This window comes from Podarcis pityusensis, assembly GCF_964106645.2.
Source record: "Podarcis pityusensis genome assembly, chromosome: 14".
Lineage (NCBI taxonomy): Eukaryota > Metazoa > Chordata > Lepidosauria > Squamata > Lacertidae > Podarcis > Podarcis pityusensis.
The window spans coordinates 45,587,456-45,613,886 of NC_138039.1; the positions used below are offsets into that span (position 1 = coordinate 45,587,456).

General features: G+C 39.3%; 1 protein-coding gene across 2 annotated transcripts in view; it reads left to right on the forward strand.

Moving 5' to 3' along the window:
• NPTN (neuroplastin) overlaps positions 1-26,431 on the forward strand; it is a 46,225-nt gene that overhangs the window by 15,308 nt on the left and 4,486 nt on the right. For both annotated transcript variants that reach the window (XM_080980500.1, XM_080980501.1), the window contains 5 exons: positions 6,390-6,561; positions 8,389-8,483; positions 13,169-13,302; positions 14,670-14,943; positions 26,357-26,378. In XM_080980500.1, the coding sequence (XP_080836626.1) occupies positions 6,390-6,561; positions 8,389-8,483; positions 13,169-13,302; positions 14,670-14,943; positions 26,357-26,378 (697 nt within the window). The remainder of the gene's footprint in view (positions 1-6,389; positions 6,562-8,388; positions 8,484-13,168; positions 13,303-14,669; positions 14,944-26,356; positions 26,379-26,431) is intronic.

The window sequence follows — 26,431 nt, forward strand, 5'->3', positions numbered from 1 at the left end:
ACCACTATTCTGCTATGTCTCCCACAGCAGCTCATGCTAAGCTGACAACCAAATTAAAATTATAAAAGTCTACACCAACCAACCACAGTCTTCAGTTCAGACCTGCTTGCTGTCCAAGGTTCTTGGAAGGATACTCAGTTTGTTTCAGGGTCTGATTCTGCTTTGTTCCCCACCCTCCAGTTCACTATTGGGAAATTAGAAAATGGCTATATCTTTTGAGAGAAATGGGTGGCGTTTTAGCCTATTCACTTGCCCCTCCATTCTGGATAAAGCTTTTCAAATGCAGGCAAATAGGTCCAAGGCCTTTTTGTATTAGGCAGTTGTGAAATTGGACCTTTTTTAAACAAGAAATATTGTAACTTTATTTTGTGTAGGAGTTGGGTGACATTTGCAAGCAAGGTTGCCAGGGCATAAATCCTGGCAAAGTTCAGAAGAGCAGCTGCAGTGGTTGCCCTACAAGCGTAGCTATCGCAATTTTTTGGTGCGTAAAAAAGAAGGAATTCTTTAATTTCCCCTAGTGTTTTATGGAAAGTTGGTCTAAAAATTGCAGACCCAAAAGGTGCTCCTGGGTCAAAACAAACAAACAAACAAAACATTCAAATTGCAGTTGAATAGTTTCAGGGACTTTTGTGCTAGGCAGCTTTCAAAAATTGATTTTGAGGAGGAAGAATCTAAAAGGATGAGCTATCCGGGAAAAGTCATTCACTTTGATTACAAGCCAAACTTGTTGGTTACAAAGGAGCTTAACTCCCTTACATTCTGATGGCTTGGGGAAAATTATTGTTTTGTTTGTTATTATGTTACGTATTTTTGTGGTTTTGTACTGTGAGCTGCCCTGTGATCCTCAGATTAAGGGTGGTATATAAATTTAATAAATAATAGGTTTTGGTTTTGCAATGCTGCTTCTCCCCCCAAATGTTCTCACATTTTCCTTATACATGATAAACCTGGAGACATACTTTTGGTTTCAGTAGATCCTCACCTGCAGCAAAAGTGGATGTCTGGATTGCTGAGGCACCATGAAGCTTGTCAGAATTCATTTCTCTGACTTGAATGCTCTAGCACCAATCCTGCTTCACCTCAGACAAACCTCAACTCCATTCACAGTACCCCAGCTTATGATTCATCAAAATCTAATGACCCCAAACAAGCTCCTCCAGTTTACCTTAGAGAGCATACAGGGTTTGTGGTGCAACATTTTTGCTGCCGTTTCTTCCACCTGAAAATTTTGAGCCTTTGTTTTTCTTAATTTATAGTCCTTAGCACAACCTATTTGCAAACGTCATTCCATAATGTTTGTTATTGGTAAAGTATAGCTTCAAGTTTCCTATCTTAACACAAAAATAGAACAGTTCTAGAAAAATAAAGTCACACAAAAAATAAAAAAATTGTAGAAATAATTACTTCATTTAATATTGCAATTTGTCTGGAAAGAGCATATGAGTGAGTAATGTAACATCTGGGTTTGTGTGTACATATCTGTTGCATAGACATGTATTTGGGGGGGAAATGTGTATGTGTTTCGAGAACATAGTAGCAGGGAACATGGATGGGAGGAAGTGAAGTATGCCAAAGAATCTCAAAGGCAAATGGGTAAAAGAAGAATCTGGCATGGCAGAAGGTGTCATGCTTGTGTGAAATTTGTATGTTGATGAGTGTGCAGTTATGGCCTTCTTCTTTTCTAGGCACTTCTTCCTTTAGCTCACCAGCACTTCTTTCATTTCTCCTCATATAGCCCATACCATTGGAAAATAACTAGCCTTAGTTGCTGTGGTCCCTCTGTCTGAGGAATAGAGTTTTGGGTAAAACTGGTAGTCCAGGCCAGAAATTACACTTCTATACAGTGCAGTCATGGCCTTTTACAATAGTGTCTTGTCAGTAACATACCGAACCTTCTTCAAAGAAATGTACATTTTAGGGTCAACAGTGAGTAATACCACAGTAAAAGAAATGGTTGGAGCTACAAGCCTAGCAAGGGAACAAATGTGGGTACAGAGTTCTATGATTTAAGTGTAAGAAAATACTGTGTTAAATATAGGGTGGAAGGAAGAGGTGTTGGTCAAAGAAGTGGAAGTCCATATAGGGTGAAGCAATAGGGTCACCATTAGTTACAAATAGGTGCTAGATAATGTGTAGTGGCTAACATAGTCAGGCAGGCAGCTTGGTTGACAAGGAACTGATAAAGCCAAAGCTTCAGTTGCCATCCCCAGCATACCTACTTAACAGTGCTGCTTTGCCAAGACAGTGATGAGCAAGACAATATTGTAGTTCTCTGTAATAGAGTTGATGTAGGTGGATGCTAGCCATTTTAGGCCCTACAAAGACAGTAATAAACACACAGGAGAGGACTGTTTTGTTCAGAGTAGACCCATTGAAATTAATTAGCATGACTAAGTTAGATCCATTAATTCTTGTAGGTCTATTCTGAGTAAAACTTAGTCAAATATCATGCTCCATCTGTTTTGCCATTGTCCAGTTTCTCTGTTATGGATTACTTGGGTTTCTGAAATGCAGTTTTCAGTGTTGTGTATAACTTTCATATAAACTCAAAGCACAAAGTTTAATACTGTACGTCAGGAAGATATGCTTTGTGTTCACTTGTAACTTTGAGACTTATGCTTTATAGAGCACTTGAAGGGTGTCCCAGTTATGTGAAACTGATAGTGGATGTGGAAACATGTAAAGCTATCTAAGGTAACAGCTCTTGCAATTAAAAAAAAAAAGACATTAAAAGAAAGCAACCAGCATATTGCGTTGGATTACAGAATCTTCCTACATGAAATGGGAAATGGCTCTATGTGTCAACATACAAGTCATGAGTAAAGCTAATAATGTAGATGGTAAACAATTTGATTAGGATATTTTGACTTACAGTACTGGCTTCATGTTTTGAGCTCAGATTTATAAATATGCTTCTTTCCAATTATGGTAATTAGAATGTTCCAAAATACAGATAACAACCTTGTGACAAAACAATGCTATAAAATCCTTCTGCAGTTTAAGCTGGATAATTCCAAGAGACAAACTAGTAACTATGCGATTTGATATCTCCCAAAGTCTTGTGCATCTTCTCCTGCCCCCTTCCTTCTGCTTTGGTTTCCACGTTTTCCTGCTTAACAGTCACTCGAACATTGTTCATACATTTACAACTTTTCCTAATAGAGATCGGGTGTGTCCTTTGCAAGTATTGACAGTGCACCATTTTTTACATGCAGTAATAACTGGCTCACCAAGTATCTTTGATCTAGAACTGCTATTCATTTTATTTTTTCTTATTACTTCAACTATATGAGTGAGTTTGGTTGATCACGGGTTTGTGGGTAGCAAGAATGTGTAACCTTTTAACGTCAAGGTAACAGCACCTGAAGAATGGAGCTGGGAGGACATTTAGTTGCTGATGTTCAGCTCTCAACTTCAGTTGAGTTTTAGATTTCTGGTGTTCAGGTTGCAGTAGGAAAAGTGTAACAAATAAGTTGCAATTTGGGAGAATGCAATATAGCTCTATCTCTTGGACTTAGAGGAATCCTGGGAAATACCTGCTGATAGATCTGACTGCTGCCCTTTGACAATCACATGTTGCCAAATGAAAGGAAGAGGAAAATATTTCCTAATAAAAGTATGTCTCCTAAATATCAGTCTTAAAATAAATTATGAACTATAAACCAGATTAAAACTCACTTTCACCTTTTATAGAGTTCTTGTTCTCCTCTTTAATCAAGTCTGCATAATAGCACCTTTCATAGCACCAAGGGAAGGGCTTCAAGAGGATCCTGCACTAGAAACCCTGTAGTTGTTTGGGCCATAATTGTACCTAGATCAGTTCCTACATGTGATCCTAAATTGGAAATACAAAAACTTTATTTTAAAAATCTAACTTATTCTGACATTTACTATTTTTCTTAAGGGAAAGGCAGGCAGGCAGCTGGGTAGGAAAAGAAATGAAACATTTAAAACAGTGCAGTTTCTCACTGTAGACTGGCAAAAATGACAGGTTTTGTTAATGGAGGCATAAAATGCAAACAACTATTGAAATAATTTTTCTTCCTTTGAATTAATACGTTGCTTTCAGAGTGTTTACGCAGATGAACCTTATAAATCTTCTCTGATGTGATTTCGGACCATATTAAAGCTGGACACAAGTTTTGTAGAACCTTTCAGAATAAACATTCATTGCTGCCTATTAGCACTTCATACGTAATAAAAGTAAAAACAGTGCTATTTTTCTAGGAAAAAGAGGTTCCGGAACTCACCCTGTTCTCTTATAATGCCAATGGTGCCCACCTGAGAGGTGCCAGAACAAAATTCTGTTGAGTTCCGGCTGAAGAAAAAAACCTGAATAAAAACATTGGGAGACCTGATTATGGATCTCCTATGCCTTGTATAAATTAGCCCCAAGAGCCCTGAAGGGCTCAAAAATACAACATTTAAAAAAATCTACACACTGCTTAACTGCCATGGCTAGATTTATTCTGGAAATGTCTCAATAGAATGTCTGTTTTTAACTTAAAAGTATAACGAAGAGGGATCAGAAAAACTCCCATTCTTTTTTCCTTTGAATGTTGAAATGAAAACTGTTATTGGGAACTGAACTTAATGCACTTCAGTTCTATGGTATATAAAACTTAGAGTCCCCATAAACCAAGGCTGTGTTTGTAACGACACTTTACTATATATAAATTGTGGTTCACATATCCTATGTTGTAATTTCATGTTGAATATGTGATGCATAAGTATGCAAGCACCAGTTTTAGTTGCACACTACAAAATACATTGTGGATGAACCCATAATTGCAAATTTAAAAAGGTAAAGGAACAATGTTGGAGGGATCCAAAGTGATATCATAATATTTGAGGTTAAGGTACTGGAGCAAATGGATTGTTCCATGCCTGTTTGGTTGAACTAGTTGCTGCTTGTTCCAGAGTTACCTCTTTAGTCCTAGATAATGTGTGGGGTTGTTTGCATGTGCATATGCATGCAAACATTATAATTTTCCTCTATTTCTATCATAATCTGCCACGTATTTTAAAAACAAAACACCAGTGTGTGCCTGTGGTTTAAAGTGGTGCATTGATCTCTCTTAGATTGTATTATGATACCATAATACAATCTTGGTATTTTTAAGTTATGTAAGTATTATATGCAATCTAAGTGTCTGATAATGACATGATTTTCTTTGTTAGCTTCTTGGAAGTTTGGCATTGGCAACTCAGTTTGGAAAACTCTATACAGGGTTTTAGCAGAGACACAGCTTATTGTGCTTTACTGATATCTTTAATAGGATATTTACCTGTTTCAGCAACAGCATTTTATCTATAATGGTGTATATGAGAGCATCCAAAATATCAGTAGTATCCAACTATTGCGTCCCATCAGCACAATGATTTATGCTTGTACAACTCAACTTTCAAATCCTCTCTTCCCACTGTGCACAACCCAATTATGATCCAGAACATGGGTAGGCAAACTAAGGCCCTGGGGCCGGATCTGGCCCAATCGCCTTCTAAATCCGGCCTGCGGACGGTCCGGAAATCAGCGTGTTTTTACATGAGTGGAATGTGTTCTTTTATTGAAAATGCATCTCTGGCTTACTTCTGGGGCCTGCCTGGTGTTTTTACATGAGTAGAATGTGTGCTTTTATTTAAAATGCATCTCTGGGTTATTTGTGGGGCGTAGGAATTTGTTCATTCCCCCCCCTCCAAAATATAGTCCGGCCCCCCCACAAGGTCTGAGGGACGGTGGACCAGCCCCCTGCTGAAAATGTTTGCTGACCCCTGATCCAGAGGGTTGAGGAAACCCCCAGAACAGATTTATGGGGCATGTAGGATGAGGGCAGTTCCATTGCGCAAGTGTAAATCCTTGGGCTAATGAAACAAGTTACTTAGCGCTATATTGGATACAACTCTGTATTTTATTTTATTTTAGTGGAATAGGCTGATTGTTGCTTGCATAAATGAGGATGAAGGTATTTCAAACTGATGTTATATGTACATGTCAAAACTTCACAACGGTGAATTGGCTATTACTTGGATGGAGCTTATTTTGCTTGCGTAGCTGTTAACTATGCCTCTTCCATTGTTGAGTCTGATAAGGCGTAAATGTTACTAACCTTAACCTTACGTGTGATTATATTAAATATGAGAAACTCCAGAATGTATTTCATTCTTTTCTTTTTTCCCTTTTCATATAGGGGGACTGGTCCTTGTTGCCTTTCTCTGCTGCTCAGCTGTTCGCTGTATGACTTTCTTGATGTCTCTTAAGCTAGTGAAGCTGTGTTCCATGTGTAGTTCTCTTCCCTCTCCCAGTTCCTCTGCCATTTAGTTGTGATGTGTAGGGCATTTTAGTGTGCAGAAACTGATTACTCTTCTTTTTAATGTACCTTCTTTTTTAGAGCCCAGGATCAATGCCAGTAATGATACAATCATCATTCCACAATCTACACCTCCCATCACACTACAGTGCAACCTCACAACATTTCCCAGCCCTCTCACTGACAGCTATTGGGTGAAAAATGGTGTAGAGATTTCGGATACTAGAGAGAACACAGACACTACCCAGTACAGGTAAGCCTTGAAGTGGCTTTGGTATTGTCCCTAAAAAATGAATGAAGCTACAGTATAGCTAAACTTTTTCCAGTGAAACTTGACATGTGTGGCTAATAAATTTTAGGTGACATTTAAGACTCATTACTGTGGATTCATGTTGAGCATTATGTCATCAGGAGTAATGTTCAAAATAATACAGTTTCTGCTGGTCAGAAGTTGTGTTTTCTTTGTTGTAAATATTCTTTTTTGTATAATTTATCTCATCTTCCTTTAATAATAAGAGTAAACTCTGCAACATAATCACTTGCAAACCTCCTCAGTTTGTAGTATGTGTAAGAGTCATATAGAATTTGAGTTTCCTTGGTCCAGTTCTTTTAAATTGTAGCATGTGAGAAGTCCAATCTAAGCAATACTATATGCTAGGATTGCATATTTCTGTTCTATGCTCCAGATCAGGCAGTTGGGTTGTTCTGTGTTCCAACGGTGGATCAAATTTAGAGCTAGCAGTTGCTGCCCAGTTTTTTGTGGCTTATTTCAAGGTTTGATCCATGCTTAGGGCATAGTACTGACAGAACCTTGGGTACCTTTAGCTCCTGCTAGAGAACTTCTAAGGGTGTACTCCAGTTTATGGTGACTTAAAGGGGTATCAGCCTTGCTTAGAAATAGTAGCTACTTCCTTGCTACTAGCATCCTCAACATGGCAGTGACTTCACACAAGAGTATTGTCTGGTCTTCTTGATCATTGGGGTAACGTATAGTATTTGTCAATGTTTAAAATTCAAGTATATGGATCTGTGCCTTGTGTTGCAATATATATTAAAATTGGGTAATTTTGCCCGACTCACTACACTAATTTTGAGTTTAAGAATAGAAGCTGGAATACAACTTGGTTAGCACTGTTGGTCACTTTAGAAATATTCATATTCTAGTCCTTAACTTCAGAGCAGGGCAAACAGTCTTTATAACTGATGTGTGCTTAATAACTACAGTATATCGCTGGGGGGGGGGGTGGCGTTTAGTGGATGTGAAATTGATTTAAAACATGGTGATCTGGAGTGAGATTGTGGTGTGAGGAGATTATTATGCGGGGCTGCTGTTTGAAAAGCTCTTCAGAAGTTGCCAAAGCACCCAAGTGTGCTCAGGGCCCACAGGATACTGGCTGACTGGAAAAGGAAATTGAAAACCACCTGGGAGTGGGATGGTGTGTCATGCAGGAGAGTAGGACTGACTGAAACAGTGAACAGGAGCACTTATGCAACATTTTGTTAAAATTCCCAGTTGTCTTCTAACTGTTAATATCTACAGAGGAGCCCCTGCTTTAAAATTCAACCAAAACAGGGGGTTCTGCTTTCCACATAGCAGAACTTTTTCAGTTGTGGCATTGTATCTTTGGGAGACAAATGGTTTGTCAACAAGGATCTATAAAAGCACTTACCAGATTGCTAGTGATTCCCATAACTCATAATCTAGTGAGGTTGCTCTGCAGAAAGGTAGGGCAAGTGATTTAAAATCACTCTTAACCATCTTGAACACTAGAAAGGTTTTATTTAATTTCCAACCAAAGCATCTCCCAGTAAGCTACCTTAAACCAACAAACAAATGCACAAAATTAGACAAGATCCCGCTTTAAATATGTGTGATGCATAATTATTTGGCTCCTGCATTTTCTTGTGTAGAAGAAAACTTAAACTATATGCAACATAATCATTTTGGAGTGGTTTAGAGTCACTTTTTTCGTTCACAGAATGAAACATAGATGATTGAGCTATTGCTTCTCAGCAACCAGAGTTGATTTGTTGCCAATTGTGAGCTAACTATCTGGATCCACATTTCTTTTCTTTTCAGAATTCCAAAGCCCAGAGCAGATGATTCAGGGGAATATTTGTGTGTGTTCGTATTTGCGGGTTCCCCTGTAGCAAATGCCACTATAGAAGTGAAAGGTATGCCTTTATTTTTATTTTCTGCTTCCTTTTTAAAAAAGCTTAATTTCTACTAATTGTTTTTTTGTATCACTATTTTTACTTTATTTAGTTCTTGCAATCTTGCAGTTGCATCTTACTGCATGCGTGGTCATCTTCCACACATGTCTCAATAAATTTGGATCATCTGTTGAATTGTTTAGTCAAATTGCCCACAGAAAACTTTGTATTCTTAGAATAGTGTGTACATTGGTATTGTTTCCTTGCTGTACTCTTTTACCCTGCTTAATGGGCTGCCCACTAACAATTTTCCTTGCTGCTAAGAATCCGTCTCTCCAAGCTTCAGCTCTCTTCAGAATTCCTGTCTCTCCTTGTAGAAAATGGCATATCTCTCCTTAGGTTCAGAATAGAGTTTTGGGTGGGGCCAGTTCAGGAGCGAATGTGACAGACTCTCCTGTAAAGATCTTATTGTGCATGTTCATTGGGTCTAGAAGAGGGTGTCATACAGTATTTCAGAAGTCCAATACTCTGTGAATCCCAGGCTCCCCCTTCTCTGCCCCACAACATTTCAAAGGAGCTCAAACTACTTTCTCTTTTAAGAGAGGGAGAAAGTAATTCTACAGCACTGTGAAAAGCTTGGCATAGCAGTCATCACTACCTTGATGCTTAAATGGTGATCATTTAGAGCTGTAAAGAGCGATAGGACACAGGACATTAAATCTAGTCTCTAACTTTGAATCGTAAATGTTACACATAGCAAGTTGAAAAATAGTTAAGTACACTGTTTCCTATAGATTTTGTATTTTGTCCACATGACTGCTTAATCATTACCAAGTGTAAATTAATAACTCAACTTTTTCAATTGCTTGGCACAGTGTTCCCATCTGGCCCCAGGGACTGAAGTTCCCCATCTCTGCTTCAGCACAGTGCCATTTACTTTCTTAATTTTCTCTCTACCATCTTTAGGTTCCTGTCCCCCCTAAAGTTTAATGGTTTGTTGCATCATCCAGCACCTTCTTTCTTTCCCTTTCTTGGGCTCATCAGCTGATTTTCATGCTTCTAACAGTCCTACTTTCCAGGGTTTTGTGCAGAGACTTTTTTTTCACCTGTTGCCACCTGGACTACTTTCTTGTACTAACTATAATTTCTACACTCATTAGACTTGGTTCTCTAGCAAAGGTTTTGCCTTATCTTCAATTTGCTGTCCTTTCTTGTTGAATGATCATGCTTTGCTGAATTGTTATAAAATGCAAGTTCTTTTTTTCTCTCTCTGCTGCTTCTGTTTAACTCCTGTTGATATTTTGTGACAAGAACTTGTCCGTGATCTTTGATGCTTCTTTGCCTTTTTCGCTACAAATTCAGGTTCTTCAACTAATCAGCTTTCTGAAAATATTTCATTGCTTTTCAAAGGATAGCTAGAACTCTGTTCACTTACTATATCTAAACCCGATTATTATAAAATACTTTCTGAGGATCTCTTTACTTAATTGAAAATTATTGTTGTCCAGACTGCAACCTTCCATATTTTCAACTTTCAATGTGACCATGTCTCTTCCCTTTGGTCCTTTCATTTCAAACTTTAGATTCTTCAAATGTGTGTGTTTATTTGTCTCCTCCTGCCTCTATTTGTAACCCTTCTGAATGCATGGGTCTTCTTGGAAAAAAATATGAGGATTTTCCACTACTCTAAAACAATGAAGATGAGATTTAGCATGTTTACAAGTGCAATAAAATGTCTGTGTGAGTTCTCCTGTTCAATATGCATGCCACTCAGCCATGCTTTTTTTCAAGATACTTGAATCCATTCCATTTCCCCCCAGGTTTTCTGACTATTAATAACAATTTATCCGAACACCCCAGTTTGTTAGACAATATGTCCTGGATTTCATCCTGTTTCATACTTCATCAGAACAAAAATTTCTCACAGATGTCAGCTTTAGATCTCTGAACTTGGAACCACCCATTCATAGGGCGTGTCTTTTTAGGATTCAGTCACAATTTATTAGTCCTTCATTTTTCATGTCCTCCCACTGGCAACCTGTAACCCTCTGGGTATTGCTGGTCTACAACACCCATCATTCTGCCCACTGGACAAGCAGCAATATATTTTTGTGGACTATATTTTTGCGGGTATTCAATGACTATATTTTTGTGGTTATGCAGTGAGCTTTTTTAAAAAACACAACATTGCAAATCTTCATGATTCTGCATTTTTTGTATGCAGTAAAGAATGAATGGGCCCTTGAATAACTTCCATTGTATTTGATATATGTGTCAGAGACCTGGGATTGGACTCCGGCTGGATTAACAGATCAGGCCCTAGCAGTCGCCTAGAAGGACACGTGTGACAAAATTAGCTGCCTTGAAAGCGAATGGGTTTTAGAGGTGGTAACTGAAGCATACCAAGCCATCTGCTAATGAAGGTTCATCTCAGGCAGTTCATTGATCTCACATAATCTCTCAAAAGTATTACTCTACAACAGGTCTTAGGAGTTAAAGAAATGGCCAAGTGAGTGGCAGTGGACCTGCTTAGGCAGGAACAAGTGTGCTGGTGTGGGGTCTTCAGGAGTGAAGAAGTTCTTTGCTTCACATGAAAGTTCACCTTTTCAAGTGTCAAAATTGTGCTGTTTTAAACAAATACATTACTGAGTAGAATGTTATAAAAATATAATTTGTGTGTGTCCCCTTCTTTCTTACATTCAACATTTACTCTTCACTCTGTTGTAGGTCAGACATTCAGTTGTTTTGGAATTACTCATTAAACATGAGTCATAGATGTGCAGATGCTTCTGGAGACAACTTACAGACTTGTTTAGAAAAGAAGCAATATACATTTATAAGTGTCCAGTTAGTTTTCCTGGTGTGAAAAGTTTCCTTGTATACAAAATGTACAAAAGATATATTGAATAATTATTTCTTATGCACTAGAAATTGGCTTTTATATACTCTTCATATCCCTAAATGTGCAGGTCTATTACTCAGTGGTGTTTCTTAAGAAAAAGGAAAGAGATAAAAAAGGCTACAAAGGCCACTTTCACACACCATTGTAAGGCAGGCTTTACTGAATGAAGAGTGTGCTGGTGCATGTAACTTTTTCATTCCTTCATGCAAGTGGGTAAAATAAACCAGTAAGCAGCAGTTAAGGTGGACTTCCCATGATGTACAAACCCTGCATCCAGTTTGTTGCTCCAGATAAGCCAGAATTTTTTTCCGACTTCACCACTTGCTTTATTGGCTTGATCGTGGCTTGTTTGGGAACAACAGACCAGGATGCCAGGTTTGTCATGGGAAGGCAAACATATTGTGGCTTCCTGGTTTATTTTACCCAGTCTTGCCAAAAAAGGAATGAAATGTGAGTGAATGGGCAGTGTGCACTAGCAAGCTGCATGTTAACAGTAAGCCAGGATTCCTGGTATGCTGTGATGTGTATTTGATATATGTGTCGGAGACCAGGGCTTGGACTCTGGCTGGATTAACAGATCAGGCCTTAGCAGGCCCCATTAGATAAACCTCAGCATATTTAGAGGAGAGATATCTGGGAATTCCCCATATGGAACGCAAATGCATTTATGGATGCAATCAGGTCAAGGATATAATGCATTACCTGCTGGTTTGTGCCTTATATACAACGCCCAGAGAAAGTTTTTCATCATCTATTCTTAACTGTTTCTCAGGCGGATCCCCCCAGGAAGTGACAGTTGAAATCTTAGCTGATAAAGATCTTTAGATTACACACCTGGTAGCCAAATTTGCTCTGGCAGCTAAGAATCTCCATTCTAGATAGCTTAATGATTCCTAATTTTATAACCCTATGCTGTAAATTTTTACGCTGTAAACTTTTACACGTCCTGTTGTGTAATTTCAGAGGAAAGTGTTATTCTTATCCCCTGCTGTACATTGTAAAGGCTTTTAGCTATTCACAATAAATTGCTTGATTTAAAAATAGATAAAGCTAACATAATTCAGGATGTCTTATGAGTCACACCTGAGAATTAATTCAGTATATTAAATAATGATGGTAGTGTTTATACATTATACATGTATAAACATCTCTAGTTATTTTCATATGCCTTTGTTACATCTTACAGGTGTTTGCCATGTTTTAAAAGAATAACATCAATAACATCTTATTGGTTATATAAATGCTTTCTCTATTCAGCTGCCATCGTTAATGATTATTAATAATTAAAATAAGCTTTTAAAAAATCTTGATTCAGTAATACAAAAGAGAATATTTATACAGTTGATTATCTTAAACCAGTATTCAGGGTCTTACAAATTTAATAAGCTTTCCTTAAAACTTATCCAACAAGTGTTTCTTTTGCTCTTCTGCACTTTAGTTGATGTCGTCAAAGAGGCAACTAATTAGAGATCATATTACAAACTAGAGACATTTAGTTCTCACCATCCATGAACTATGGATCTTCTTTGCATCTCTCTTGGCTTTTAAGTTCATAGGACCCAGTTCGTTTTTGACTTAGAAGGAACCACTGCTAAATAAATACAACAGTTTCTAATGGGAGAAATCTGCAAGAGCTGGTGACATGGAAAACTTAATGTAAAATATGAACCTACCACAAGATAATGACAATCTATAATTAAAGCTTTTACCATAATCAAAGCTTTTGACTCTATCTTGAACCTACTATTAAAACATATTTTTTTAAGAGCACTGTATTCTTTTTGTGTACGTGTGTATGTATTAGCTGCTCCTGATATTACCGGGCACAAACGAAGTGAGAACAAGAATGAAGGACAGGAAGCACTGATGTATTGCAAGTCTGTAGGCTTCCCATACCCTGAATGGACATGGTATAAGAAGAATAATGGCTTTTCTGAGGTGAGTATAAGATGTGATGCTGCTAGGCAAGCCTGAGCTGCTGGCTGACATTTCAGTTAGGAGATAAAACACATTACGATGAGTTAGATAATACCAGTAGTATCATTTCCAGTGGACAGCAAATCTTGAAGGACTCAAACACAGATCTTTCTCAGCATTACCACTGGTCTCCTTTTAGCTGGAGATGTTGGGGATCAAACCTGGGATTTGCTACATGCAAAGCATCTTGTTATACTGGTCCCTGAATCAAAGTCTGAATGTGTTGCTTTTAAATCTAGGTAATTTTTTTCAGATCTCACTTCTACTAATTATTATGAGAGTTAGCCTCTCTGATATGTAGGGTTTTTTTAATGCTACGTCTCAAATTAGGCATTGCAAGTATGGTCTTCTTTATCTTACTCTGCCTGATCTAAACCCTGCTTGATCAACATACTGTCCATGCCTGGAATTTTATTTTATTGTGATACAAATTCTATTTTTCATCGCAAAGCTGCAAAAAGGTAGGGAAAAGCCAGTTAATGGGCATTCTGGTTTGGTTCTGTTGAATGCTGCTCGAGTGGGCATCTTTGAGAATGAGAGGGCTGATTAGGTGGCTAGGAAGAATTTGGGACACAGGGACACAGATCTTGTGCTGCCATTGTCCTCCTTGAAAGTTAAAAGCTGGTTTCAAGAGACTATTAGGTAAATGGCACAGACAGTGGGTGTTTGATCTGCAGGTAGGAGGATATTTTCCTTTTGTCCATCATTTGAGGATTTCTGAATTTTTAAACTGAGACAGTGGCAGAGACAATTTAATCTGTACAGATTTCTGGTGGGGCATAGCGCTTTTCAGAGTGCCTTGTATCGGGCTAGGAGGATTGTGACTGGATATTGTGAGTTTTATGGAGTGGAAGAAACGGTTGCTCATATTTCATGGGATTGTTTGAGGTATGTGAAAGACAGTGGGCCTCTCCCTTCATAGGATTTGTGGTTTGGACATTACAGATTTGTCTGTGGGGGCTCCCCTTTGAGACGAGACTCTGGGGTTTTGTGTTGGAGAGTTTACAGCAGTGCATGAATGATACAAGTCTCAGAGGTTGTGACTGAAATGTGATTGCACTGTTGCCAGCAGGTGGTGGTAATAGGGCCTAACCTTGGCATTGCTGTACATTTAAACACTCAGAAGAAAGCCAGTCAAATCCTTGAATTGTTACTGTAAGAAGCCTGTCATACTGCACTCCTTCCCATATGACTGGTGTTAAGCTTGCATGGCAGAGAACACAAAGAATGATTTAAAAAATGTGTGTGTGTAGTAAATGAGCCAGTTATCTACAACACTTGCTAACAATTATTATTTTGGCCTTTGTTCTTTTACTGCTTTTCATTAGCCCATCAAAAACGTTACTGGCCGCTTCTTCATTACCAATAAAGAGAACTACACTGAACTGGTCATAGTGAACCTGCAGATCGATGAGGATCCTGGCGTGTATGAATGCAATGCAACCAACTCGATTGGCTGGAAGGCTGAAGAAACCATCCTGCGTGTTCGCAGTCACTTGGCTCCTCTGTGGCCCTTCTTGGGGATTCTGGCGGAGATTATAATTCTTGTTGTTATCATTGTGGTTTATGAGAAGAGGAAGCGGCCAGATGAGGTCCCTGACGGTAAGAGTGTTTTCTCAACTAACTGTATTTCCTAGGGGAGCCAGCCCCCTCCTCTTTGCTTCAGGGAGACTTCCTTTCAAAATGTGGGAACCTCATAAATCAGTAGTTCAGAAACCCACAGTGCTGCAGGCTACATAATAAACTTTGCCTCTCTTCTGCCTCATAATGGGTTAAGTATAGGGCCATAATTTCAACTTCATAAAATGTGGTTTGCAGAACAAGGAGTCTGCTTGGTTATGTGTGTCTTTGTAGTCGAGATAACTTGAAATTGTATTCAGCAGAGATCATTTTGGAAGCATTGCTTAGCTGAGCTGCTGGGCAGTACTAAAAAATGAGGGAGGGCTCATATTACATGGAATGGTTTTTGTTGCCTCTTGAAATAATCCTAGGGGAATTAATGGCTTTAAAGGTAACATTAGAAGTTACTTAGTTGATTTTGCTCAAATGCAGCTTGCTTTCCTCAGTTCAACGTTGTGGTGTCTTGCAGAACAGCATTTTGGATACTTCTAACAAAACAGATGTTTAATCAAATATGCTCACAAGGCTACCTTTTGCATGTGTAGTGTAAAGACTGGTTACCTAAAAGCACCTGCAACTCTTTGTAGTGAGAGAACTGTTGTTCATTCACACTTTATTTTTGTTTATTCTTAAAACACCCAGATTTGTAATTATGTTTTTATATATATAAACATCAAGCCAAGAACATAGAATTGAATCCCCAAAATCAGCTTTTTTCATATTGTAAGCCACCTTAAAAAGGTATAACCTTAAAGGAAAGGCACCCTAGAAATATTTTGTAACAAAATTAAACAAAAATTAACCAAATATTATTATGGAAGCACACCTAGTTGTGGACACACCAGCTGGAGGGTCTTGTGTAAAATAACTTTTCGTTGCCTCATCAGGGGTGAGTGATATTGGGTATCATGTGGGCAGTATAATGCTTTTAAATAGGTACTGGAAATATATAGGGGTAAATGCTGCCTATAAAATGTAATAATTCAGGCCTGCTTAGGGTGTATAAGACACGTTAAAAAGCATTATTACTATCATAGACATAACTAGTGCTTCAGCCTAAGATCTCATAATGGATTCCGTCCTATAGTCCTGTTTTTGCACAGCTAACTTGTCAAAATATTCACCTATTTAAGATGAACATGTCTGGTGCTCAAAGGGAAGCTTCTTGGGTAAGTTTGTAGCAAAAAAGGTCAACAGTTTTGAGTAAAGCCCTGCAATGTAAATTTTGCTTCTCCCAGCTGTAAAAATGTCTGTGTGGCCACACAGGAAGACTGACCCTGACATGTTCGCTCAAGTGGACTGCATGTTCTGAGACTGGAGGAAACTAGCCCCAGATGTATACAAGCAACTTTAAGCAGGCCCAAAGATATTACCTTTCTTTTCCTTTTGCTCTGCTTCTTCAAAGTGCAACTAGCAGTGGTATTACTAGGCATGTGTGTCTATAGTTATGTAGAGCTAACACTGCAGGATGGCTATAGAACAGCTCTGAGAAGATTGCTTGTGTGTGTGTGTGTGTGTGTGTGTGGGCATACTAACGTGGAAAAGTGTGTCTTTGTGCAAGTCCTTCCCACTTGGCCAAAGGCTAGGAGCAGGAGAAAGCTGTGTTATTTTGATTGCCGCTTCCTCTGCAGATGGCTTCTCTGTAGGGAAGTGTTTGATTAATGCTAAAGCTTTTTACCACCTCTTAACAAGACCCAAGCAGGTCTAGAGCCAGATTGGTTGGCTGCAGCTTGCAGTCTGGCATGAAAATAGTTGTGCATGGCCTTATTTGGAAGATGCTGGTTACTGTTTGGTCAGATTATAAGCATTTGCCAACACTGTGCTAGGTTCATTTTAATGCACTCTTAGAAAAATGCATGTGACTGGAATTAAGTGTGTGAAAACAGGGGTTTCCCTGTTGTGTTCTCAGCTATTTGAGAACTCGGGGAAAGCGGGTAAGGGGGGCTGTTGCCTGATATGGATGGCATCCTGTTGCTGTTGGCCAAATAGCTCACAGTTGGAATCCTTATTTTGACATAGCAATATTTCCTAGCTATGGAATTGATGCTTCCTTCTAAGCTTAATAGAAGTTCTGAAACATCAAGGCTGCATGCTTTGAAGAAATCCCAGTATCTGCATTACCCCTTTCATTAACGGGAGTAGGTTTCATGTTGTGTACCTGTCAGGAGTTGGCTGCCTTTTCCTTTTGGCTTCATAAATATTTTTGTTTGTTTGTTCAACTGTTGCTGTGAGGAAAGCCATCCAAATTTAGAGTGGTTCACGAGGGGAATAAAAGAGAAGCTAGCTTTCCTTAAGCCAAGTTAGCAATCCCAATAATTGATAATGTCAGTAAAACAAAAGGAGAGCTTGAATCATTATCCTTGTGGATAGTCTGCTGATGTGCCTGATAGGTAACCTGAGTTATCCATTGCATTCCTCACCGGTGGTTAAGTTAACTGAATGGATCAAGTGCATATGCCATTTCAATTGGTTTGTGGATTACAGCCTAACTAGGCCAGTTCTAATACAACCTCTGATTTCATTCATTTGTAACAGGTGATGTGAATAGTTTATAATATTGTCTCTTCCCACAGGTGATGTATATTTGTTTTTCACTTTTAGGGCTGATTTCTGCATAATATTCTAGGTCCATCCTCATGTCCAAATGTCCTTGAAATTTGTTGTACAGGAATGTCAGTATCAGCTCCCTTGGATGATAATCAGAAAGTAAAGAAAGAATATACTTTCTGATGAATGTAGCAAAGTGAAACATATATTGGCAAAGCTTTTTCCATATTACAAATACTCTTGCATATGAGTATAGGTTCTTGCTTATGAACTTTGAAGGATCATAGTTCAGTGGTAGAGCATCTATTTTGCATGCAGAAGGTCCCAGGTACATTCTTGGGCACCTCTAGTTAGGGCTGGGTGAGAACCATGTCTGATAACCTAGAAAGTTGATGCCAGTCAGTGTAGAGAATACTGAGGTAGATGGACCAATTGTCTGACTCAGTATAAGGTTGCTTCCACCAAGAACATTACCATTACTGCCAGAGTTACATAGCCTATGGATACTTCCATTTTACCTGCAATATCTTGTTTGCACATCAACATAATCACATGAAGGGAGGTTTCTTGAAATACAATTAAACCAATACCAACATGCACTATGTTTGCACTAAAGGTAAAGGTACCCCTGCCCGTATGGGCCAGTCGTGTCCGACTCTGGGGTTGCGCGCCCATCTCGCTTAAGAGGCCGGGGGCCAGCGCTGTCCAAAGACACTTCCGGGTTACGTGGCCAGCGTGACGAAGCTGCTCTGGCGAGCCTGCACCAGCGCAGCACACGGAAACGCTGTTTACCTTCCCGCTATAAAGCGGTACCTATTTATCTACTTGCACTTAGGGGTGCTTTCGAACTGCTAGGTGGGTAGGAGCTGGGACCGAACGACGGGAGCTCACCCCGCCGTGGGGATTCGAACCGCCGACCATACGATCGGCAAGTCCTAGGCGCTGAGGTTTTACCCACAGCGCCACCCGCGTCCCATGTTTGCACTAGCTACGTATTACTAATTTCTGAAAAAAACTTAAGGGTGTATGTTGTTTGTATCCTTTCACACTCCAGACATAAATTGGTGATCATTCTCTTTGCTTCTCCCTCAGCAAAAGAATAATGTTTCATTGCTACTTGACTGAATTGCGCTATGTTCATGCTGACTTTGACTTTCAGTTACTGCTTCAGAAGAAGGCCTTTGCTTGGTGATTGACTCCTGCTAGAGATTTCAGAAGCATTTTTCCCCCCTCTCAAAATAATAAAGTTTCAACCATAAAATTTCATTTTTCAGAGCTAACTGGCCTGTGCAAAGATGGCCAAAATCATCTATTTGCAATGGGAGAAGAGAACCCTTGGGTTGATGTCTTGTAGTTAACCTGTTAGCCTGACCAGTCTATCATCAGCTCTCCATGCACATCTTACATACTACTGTAAAGAGTGACATAATCCAGAGCAACAAAGTTAGAACAGCCAGTTTTCTAATGAAAGAGTACTCAAAAGGTTTCTTCCCTCTGCCTTTTTCTTATATTGATGCCTTATGGCTTCTAATAAGAAGTTACATACCTTGTGTCAGAAATGTTCTTCCACTCATTATAACACTGTTTTAAATGGTTTTGTGAATCAGGCCAGGATCAGTATATTCCTTTTACCCCTCCAGTGACAGTTCACCTGAGGTATGCTAGCTTCAGATTCAATTGAGAGATGCTACCGCCTGAGTGATGCTGCTGCAATTGGTGTCCTTGAATGCCTGACTGGTGCATGAACCTTTTGTATGCATAAAATAGGGAGGGGGGAAGACTATGTATGCCACCTGGAGCTCGCTGAAGAAGGTGGGATATATATGCCACAAACAAAACAAATGTTTCCTGTGTTTAAGGGTAAGCAGTTTCTGTTTACCGCACCCTTATTTTTTTACGTTTCCCCCCCATAGACACTGGTGTATATTATGCTCTGTGAAAATTGGTATCCTGGCAGATTAGTAAATGAAGCACTTGGCCTTCTGCTATGCTTGTTGAAGTCCCCCCCCCCACCCCCAGTAGTGAATGAGCATTGTACTTCCTTGCAAGTACAATGTTCCACAGTGACAAATTCATTCTCGGCTTCTTCTCTTGTTCTGTGCTCTACTGATGATGCATCATTGAATTTACTGCTTTGGGGGCAGGATTTGAGAAAGAAATCTGCCAATCCAGCCTTGATAAGCACAGCTAAGGACCCCCACATCTGTGCTGCTTGCCTGCAGCTCCAACATGAAGAACCTGCAGCTTGTTCTCTGTGATATGCTGGTCACAGAGGCAGCAAGATGCTTGTCATTTGGAAATTCAGTGTTACTAAGTGACTGAAACATACAACTGCCTCTCATAATATGATCCTCCTCAGCTTCCTACATGACTGAAGATCATTATTACATGACTGGCACCTTTTTTACTGGCTGCTTTTCTTTCCATTCAGGATGGGGGGGGCAGGTCAAAGGGGTTTTAAGCGGTGCTAAAATGTGTAATTACATTGCCCAGGATTTGATCATGCTCCATGCACTCACACATGAGCATGGAAACGAGCCAGGAAGCCACATTTAATCATAGCTTCTTGATAAATCCAAACTATGAAACTATGACTTGCAGACAAACCAGGATATAAAGCCATGCTCTAAAGTGGGCTTATGAATCCTGACTTGCTTCAAAACTATTAAGCATAGTTCCCAGTTTGGACATACTGAGAAGCTCTGTTTTTAACTGCAGCTTCCAGTTTATTTCCCCACATCTGCCAAGGGGTGCATGGAACTTGTGCCTATCCTGTCTCATTAAGATAGGATTTTATTGTCCAAACATGGCCATTGTCTGAATGTAGCCTTTGTTGCTTACATGGTGGCATGTGGCATTTTCCTCTTATGGTGATTCCCCCCTCCCCAAGAACACAGTAATAATTGCTCGATCATAGTGAGTTGTGCAACATGCCAATATGATTATTTTAATGGAAGGAATGCTGTTTATTGGATTAGTTTATAGGCATACACTCCCATTTTTTAAAGTATGTGTTTTGGGGGGGTAAGTAAAAAAATAAAGACTCCTTATTTTTATCCAGATATACATGACAAACATATGGTTTCTACTTTGGAATCCTTTTTGCTTCATATATTTTAGTTTATTAAGCTGTGGTAACTGCTTTTATTATTATTTTTCCTTATTTGTGAACTTACACCTAATTACACCTAATTTCATGTGTGTGCTTCTGCGCTGGGTGTGCAATAGTCTCATTCCACTGTCCTACTTACATTCTGATATTCAATTTTTTTTGCCTTGATCCTAGTTTATAAATAGTAACATTAAGATAACTTCTAATTGTCTTCTCTCCCCCCCCCCCCTTCTTCCTATCCTTCACTTCTGTGCACATCTAATCTCCCTAGCAAAAGGTAGCTATACTTCATGAATGAAAGTATAGGAACTAATTTTGCTTGCAGCCTAGGAGTTCTAGTACACTATCAGTCCCAAAAGCCTGGCTTTGTTAATTGCCTTCCCTAACTTGTTAGTTCTGGTAGGTGCTATTTCACATCTATTTAGACTGACTGTGGCCAGACGTTGCCACTTCTAGAGATTTGCCCCTCCATTCTCTTTCAGATGGTTTGCACTGGTTGGTATGTGGATATCTTCTTCAACAGAATGCCATTTATGTATCAGTATATTTCAATATACTGATAAAAAAATGACTCAAAAGCTGTTGTAAAATGTTTCTCAAAAGCCCTTTAATGGCATCTCTCAACAGTTCCATTTTATGTTAAAACTTTCAGCTGTGTTAAGTCTTAGAGTACTTACCGTAGGAAGCTCTCAAGCTTCCTCCATTTTATTTCCAGTGTTGTTGCTGAGGGGTGTGATTCTTGGAATCAAACAGGAAAATGAGTTGAAAGCATTTCTGCTCTTCAGTGTAGAAGGTAGAGTTTGATGTTAATCTGGAGCAGTTAATCTGGTCCCAGTATATGTTAGAATGCTGTGGAACGGGGGAGGGGGAGATAATCTCAATTAAAAAGTCTATGGACTATCCTTCTGTAGCTTCTCTTTTTGAAAAAATCTGATATGGAATTTGTACAGCTGATACATTTGAATTTGAGCAGCCGATACATGCATAGGATCATTGCATTTTAAAATTTGGACATTTGTCATGTTCTAATTTTTATGTGAAACATACTTTTGTGGGGGGAAAGTGCAACCCACAAATGTGTAATGTGATTGAATCCTATGCATGTTTCAGTCACTGTTCATGCTAGAACTTTGCAACTGGGGAAATAGTCCAAAAGTCAAAATATATTTTGGATGCCAGACATTTTCTTTGACCCCTGAAATGTTAACCAATAATATGGCTAATCGAAGCAAACATTTCAAATTCATATCTTAATGGTTTCCAGGGTACTTCTTTACAGCTGCCACCCACCCTCTCTCTCCCCCTACCCCAAGCACCTGCCTGTTCCTTGCTCAGAATTTGGTTCAGCATAGCATCCACAAAATTAGGGCTTTCATTTTAGCTTAACGTACTCTGTCTTTTCATCAATATTCCCCCCTCTATATAACATCTCAGTTGGCAACTACTTTACTGATTACCATGCAGGGAGTGAGGTTAAAGTCCCCCGTCCCCATTCCTGGTGGATCTGCTGCTTCACAGTAAATCCAGACTGCACTATGTGAAAATGGGGGCACAGACAGGAGCACAACTGCAGAAGGAATGAACTTCTGCTGGTGTTCTCAACACGGCCCCCCTTCCTATTAAGGGGGATGGTGGTTAATGCATATACAGGCCTGTGTATGCCATTAAGAAGTGAGTGATTCCTTTTGTTCATTTTCTCCTGCTTCTATCACTTTTCTCCTCTTTTACCCACCCACCCGCCAGCTATTTGAAGACATGAGGGAGCAGTTTTAGCCCTTGGATTGCTGTTTGTTACAAGCCTGCAGGCGAGGGCTGTCTTGTTTTAAATGATAGTATGAAAGCCACTTTGGGAGCCTTTTAAGCTTAAGAGCAGGGTACAAAAGCTGTAAATATATATACCGTATTTTTCGCTCTATAACACGCACCCGACCATAACCCGCACATAGTTTTTAGAGGAGGAAAACAAGAAAAAAAATATTCTAAACGAAACAGTGGATGTATGATTTTTGTGGTTCATGCTGTGGCCACAGACATGTGATCTGACGGTGTGTTTGGGGTAGCCCAATGCAAAAATCCTGAGGATCCATGTGGATCCGTGCTTTGTAACCACGTTTTAAGTGGGGAGGGAAGGGAAAGCACTCAAGGGACAAGGAACACGCATGGGGTGGGTGGAGAAGGATGCTGTTAATAATGCAGAAGAGGGGTATAAGAGGAGAAGGCTCCTCTCCTCTCCCGCTTTGCTCCTTTAAAGCAAGCAGGCTCTCTGTCCCTCTCCTCTCCCCCCCCCCCCACTCAGCGGCTCTTCTCCCGCTTTGCTGTTTCAAAGTGAGCCACGGAGGAGGGAAGGAAGGGGAACCATGGATCCTCTGCTCACGACTGCAGCAGATTCCCCCGCCATCCGTAGGCATTCGCTCCATAACACGCACAGACATTTCTCCTTACTTTCTAGGAGGAAAAAAGTGAGTGTTATGGTGCAAAAAATATGGTGTATGTATGTGTATGTGTGTATATATATATATATATATATATATATATATATATATATAATCAGCAATTGCTGCATATCTAGCTCCTCCAGTGGGGAGAGTCAATGAGTAGTGCTGTTCCATCACACAACCACAAGACAATGCATTGTGTGCTCTGGCTTCTTGGCGTGGATTCTCACTTTTACATTTTGTATTGTTTCTCTGGTACAGATGCTGGTGAACAAAATAGAGGCACTTCGTTTTATCCATTACTTTGATCTTTATACTTTTTTCTTGCTCTTCAACTATAATTTTCCCAAAGCAGCTACAAACATCTTTTTTAAAAATCTGAATTTACAGGTTTGCAAGGGGTGTGTAGGTGTATCTGTAAGATTCTATAGATAAAGTTGGTGTATGTTTCTTTTTAGAAATATTCTTAAGTGGCAGCTAGGAAGTCATTGGGGCCTTCAGAGGATTTTAAGGGACTTTAAAGGGGGGGGACATACCTTTGTTCTTCAAACTAGTTCAGAGTTGCTGTATTTATGTTTAGATACACAAAAGTGTAAAATGAGAAGTCAGAATTTCAGACTGGTAGGAACGCTGTTCAGTGCCTTCTCCACCACTAAGCTACACAATGCATGCTTTTAATTTTTGAAATATGACCCTTAAGAACTGCTGAGCATATAATATCTCTCTCAAATGCACATGTATCCTAGGCCTGCAGTTGGTTTTTATAGTTTACAAATCTAATGAAGAAGTTGGCAGAGTACCTTCCGTGATGGAAGCATATTTATCAGCGGCCAAAAAATGGGCAAGGTACATTACTCTGGACCTGCACCCATCAGATTGGAATACAGAGGCACATCTTGTCTTGTGTGACCACCAGCTCAACTACTAGCAAATTAGATTATTACTAGATCATGCTGTTTGAGTTGTATTGTTATTTGTCAGTTACTATGACTTCTTTTTTTCCCCCCTTCAATTGCATCATTCCTTTAAAAATGGTGGTAAGTGAGAGATCTGCATGCTTTGGAGTTTGTTTAATCTCCGCTTCAGTCTATACAATGCACAGTTCATAATGTTAACACTTTTCTTAGTTTTACTCATTCACGTTCACAACTAATTTGGGTTTAAGTTTGCTGTTGAATTTCATTTTCTAATTTGTACCATTTTTCTGTAGTTCTGTTCCTCCCTTTTATTGGTCGACTTCTCTAGGATTCGGTCCTTTTGTCTGTCACGTATTGTACCGTGCTGGGGCCGATTTTGTAATGCTCAAGCGGCTGACCCACAAGCTAGTGGTGTATTAAGGTTTTCACTTGACAACCATGCTTTACTGGACACAGAGGGAGGTGGTGGAAGTCCTGCCAGTCCAATAGGATTGTCGCATGTGAACAGTGCAGGCCACGCTCCAGCACCTAATGCATAAGTGCCAGAGCACTCACCTGACTTTCTTTTGTTAAAGTGCAAAACCTTTTGGTTAAACTTATTCAATAAAACCTCTGCTTTCAAGCTGTCTTTTACCACCCAGAATGCTTGAGGATCAATGTTTCAGGTGGTACAAATTAGAGCTTGCAGATTGATTAAGAGAAGGACAGGAGCCTGCATTTTTTTCAGAACTGCATAGGGGAAAGAACTTCAAGCATCTTTTTTGTAGGCTGTCGTGACCAAAGCAAGGATTTGAGTAGAATGACTGCTTTAATGTGGTACTACTAACCCTGCTCATTTCTTTTTTAAAAAAGCAAAAACCTAAGAACTCTCACCAAGGTGTCACAGATTCTAGTAAATGGCTCTTAAATCTACTGTTTATAATGTAGAGTCTATAGCCTAGGTTGCCTCTGAAATCTTTTGGGAATTGAAAGGTGTTCATTTTGAGGGGAGACTTAGTTTTGCTGTAATGTGCTTTATGTTTCAATACCTGATGTGTCTCTGTATATCCCCACTGTATATACAGCACATTGATGTCTGGTTGTCCTTACTAGTCCTAGTTCTTTCTGTACCTTGTTCTGATAGTTTACTGTTAGTAACAGACTTTTGTGGACACTAGTGTGTTGCTAGTGTGTTATTTTGGCTGTCAAGCTGTTGGTTTGTGGTTAGCTCTCTTTATTTTGAATGTTTTATTTATTTATTTTTGTTCTGATAACTGTGCTGGCGGTGGCTTTGCCTATCCGTTGCCTCGAAGGTACAGGTGGAGTAATGTTCAGCTTTGATCAACATTACTCCTAGTGTGTGCTCATGCGGTTGCCAACACTGTTAAGACTGTAGTTTCCATAACTGCTTTGTGTGCCCTAAGACCCCTTGTGGAATCCTGCTGAGTTTAAAAAATAATAATAAAGATTTTAGAGAAAGTTTTTTTTAGCTTGGAAAAATGATGAAATGCAGAAAACATGGTCATCCGTAGAAGTTCTACAGAAGTTTTTGCACAAGTTTATGGATTGGGATTTTCCTTGTTCAAAAAATGCCTTTTTGTTGTTTAATGTACTGCATCATTTTAAAGCATCAATGAAATGTTCAGTTGATCATAAAGAAGCCTATGTGAAAAGCCACACGTTGACTTTTTTCTATTTTCTAAAAAATATACCTTAAAAATGGGACAACTTTCTGGCTCTCCCATCTCGCAAGCTGAAGTCTCTGTGAACTGTAATACTAGTATAACCTTTATGCTGTTTCGCCAGAAACTTTTCCCCCCCATATTTATACATGGAATCACAGACGTTTGCTGCTATCAGAAGGACTGCCTTTTTAGTATCAGTCAAAATTGCCTTTTCCACTTTCTGGAACTTAATTTTATTAAGAGATCAGGCAAAAGTGTGTGAAAGATGGTCTAGGGTGGTATATGATTTCCTGTGTTTTGTCCATCAACACTTAAGAGGCGGGGGAAAGCCTTTATTTTTAGAAACAAAACAGCAGGATTTTACAACTGAAATGTTGGTTTGTCTTCTCATCTATCTTGTTAAGATTGAACCACTGGAACTTGGGGACAAGATGAATATGACCACATTGCAACAATCTGTCCACTACAGTTGCAGTTTTTCATGATGAGCATTAAAAGTGTTAACTGAAATCATTTTGAACAACATACTTGTCATCTAAACTCAAAGCCAGAAAAAATAACTTCATGAATCTTTGCAATACAAATGGAATGGCCTTTAAATAAATGCTGTATGTAGATAATACTGTTTGCAGCCCAGTAAAGGTTTACTATGGATTCTTAACTAGACTCTTCTTTCCTTCTCTCTTTCCTTCACTGGATCATAATGAATTCCTGCTGCAGATGATGAACCAGCTGGGCCAATGTAAGTATTTCATAACTGACTGCTTATTTTTCATATGGGAGGCAATGACTTTT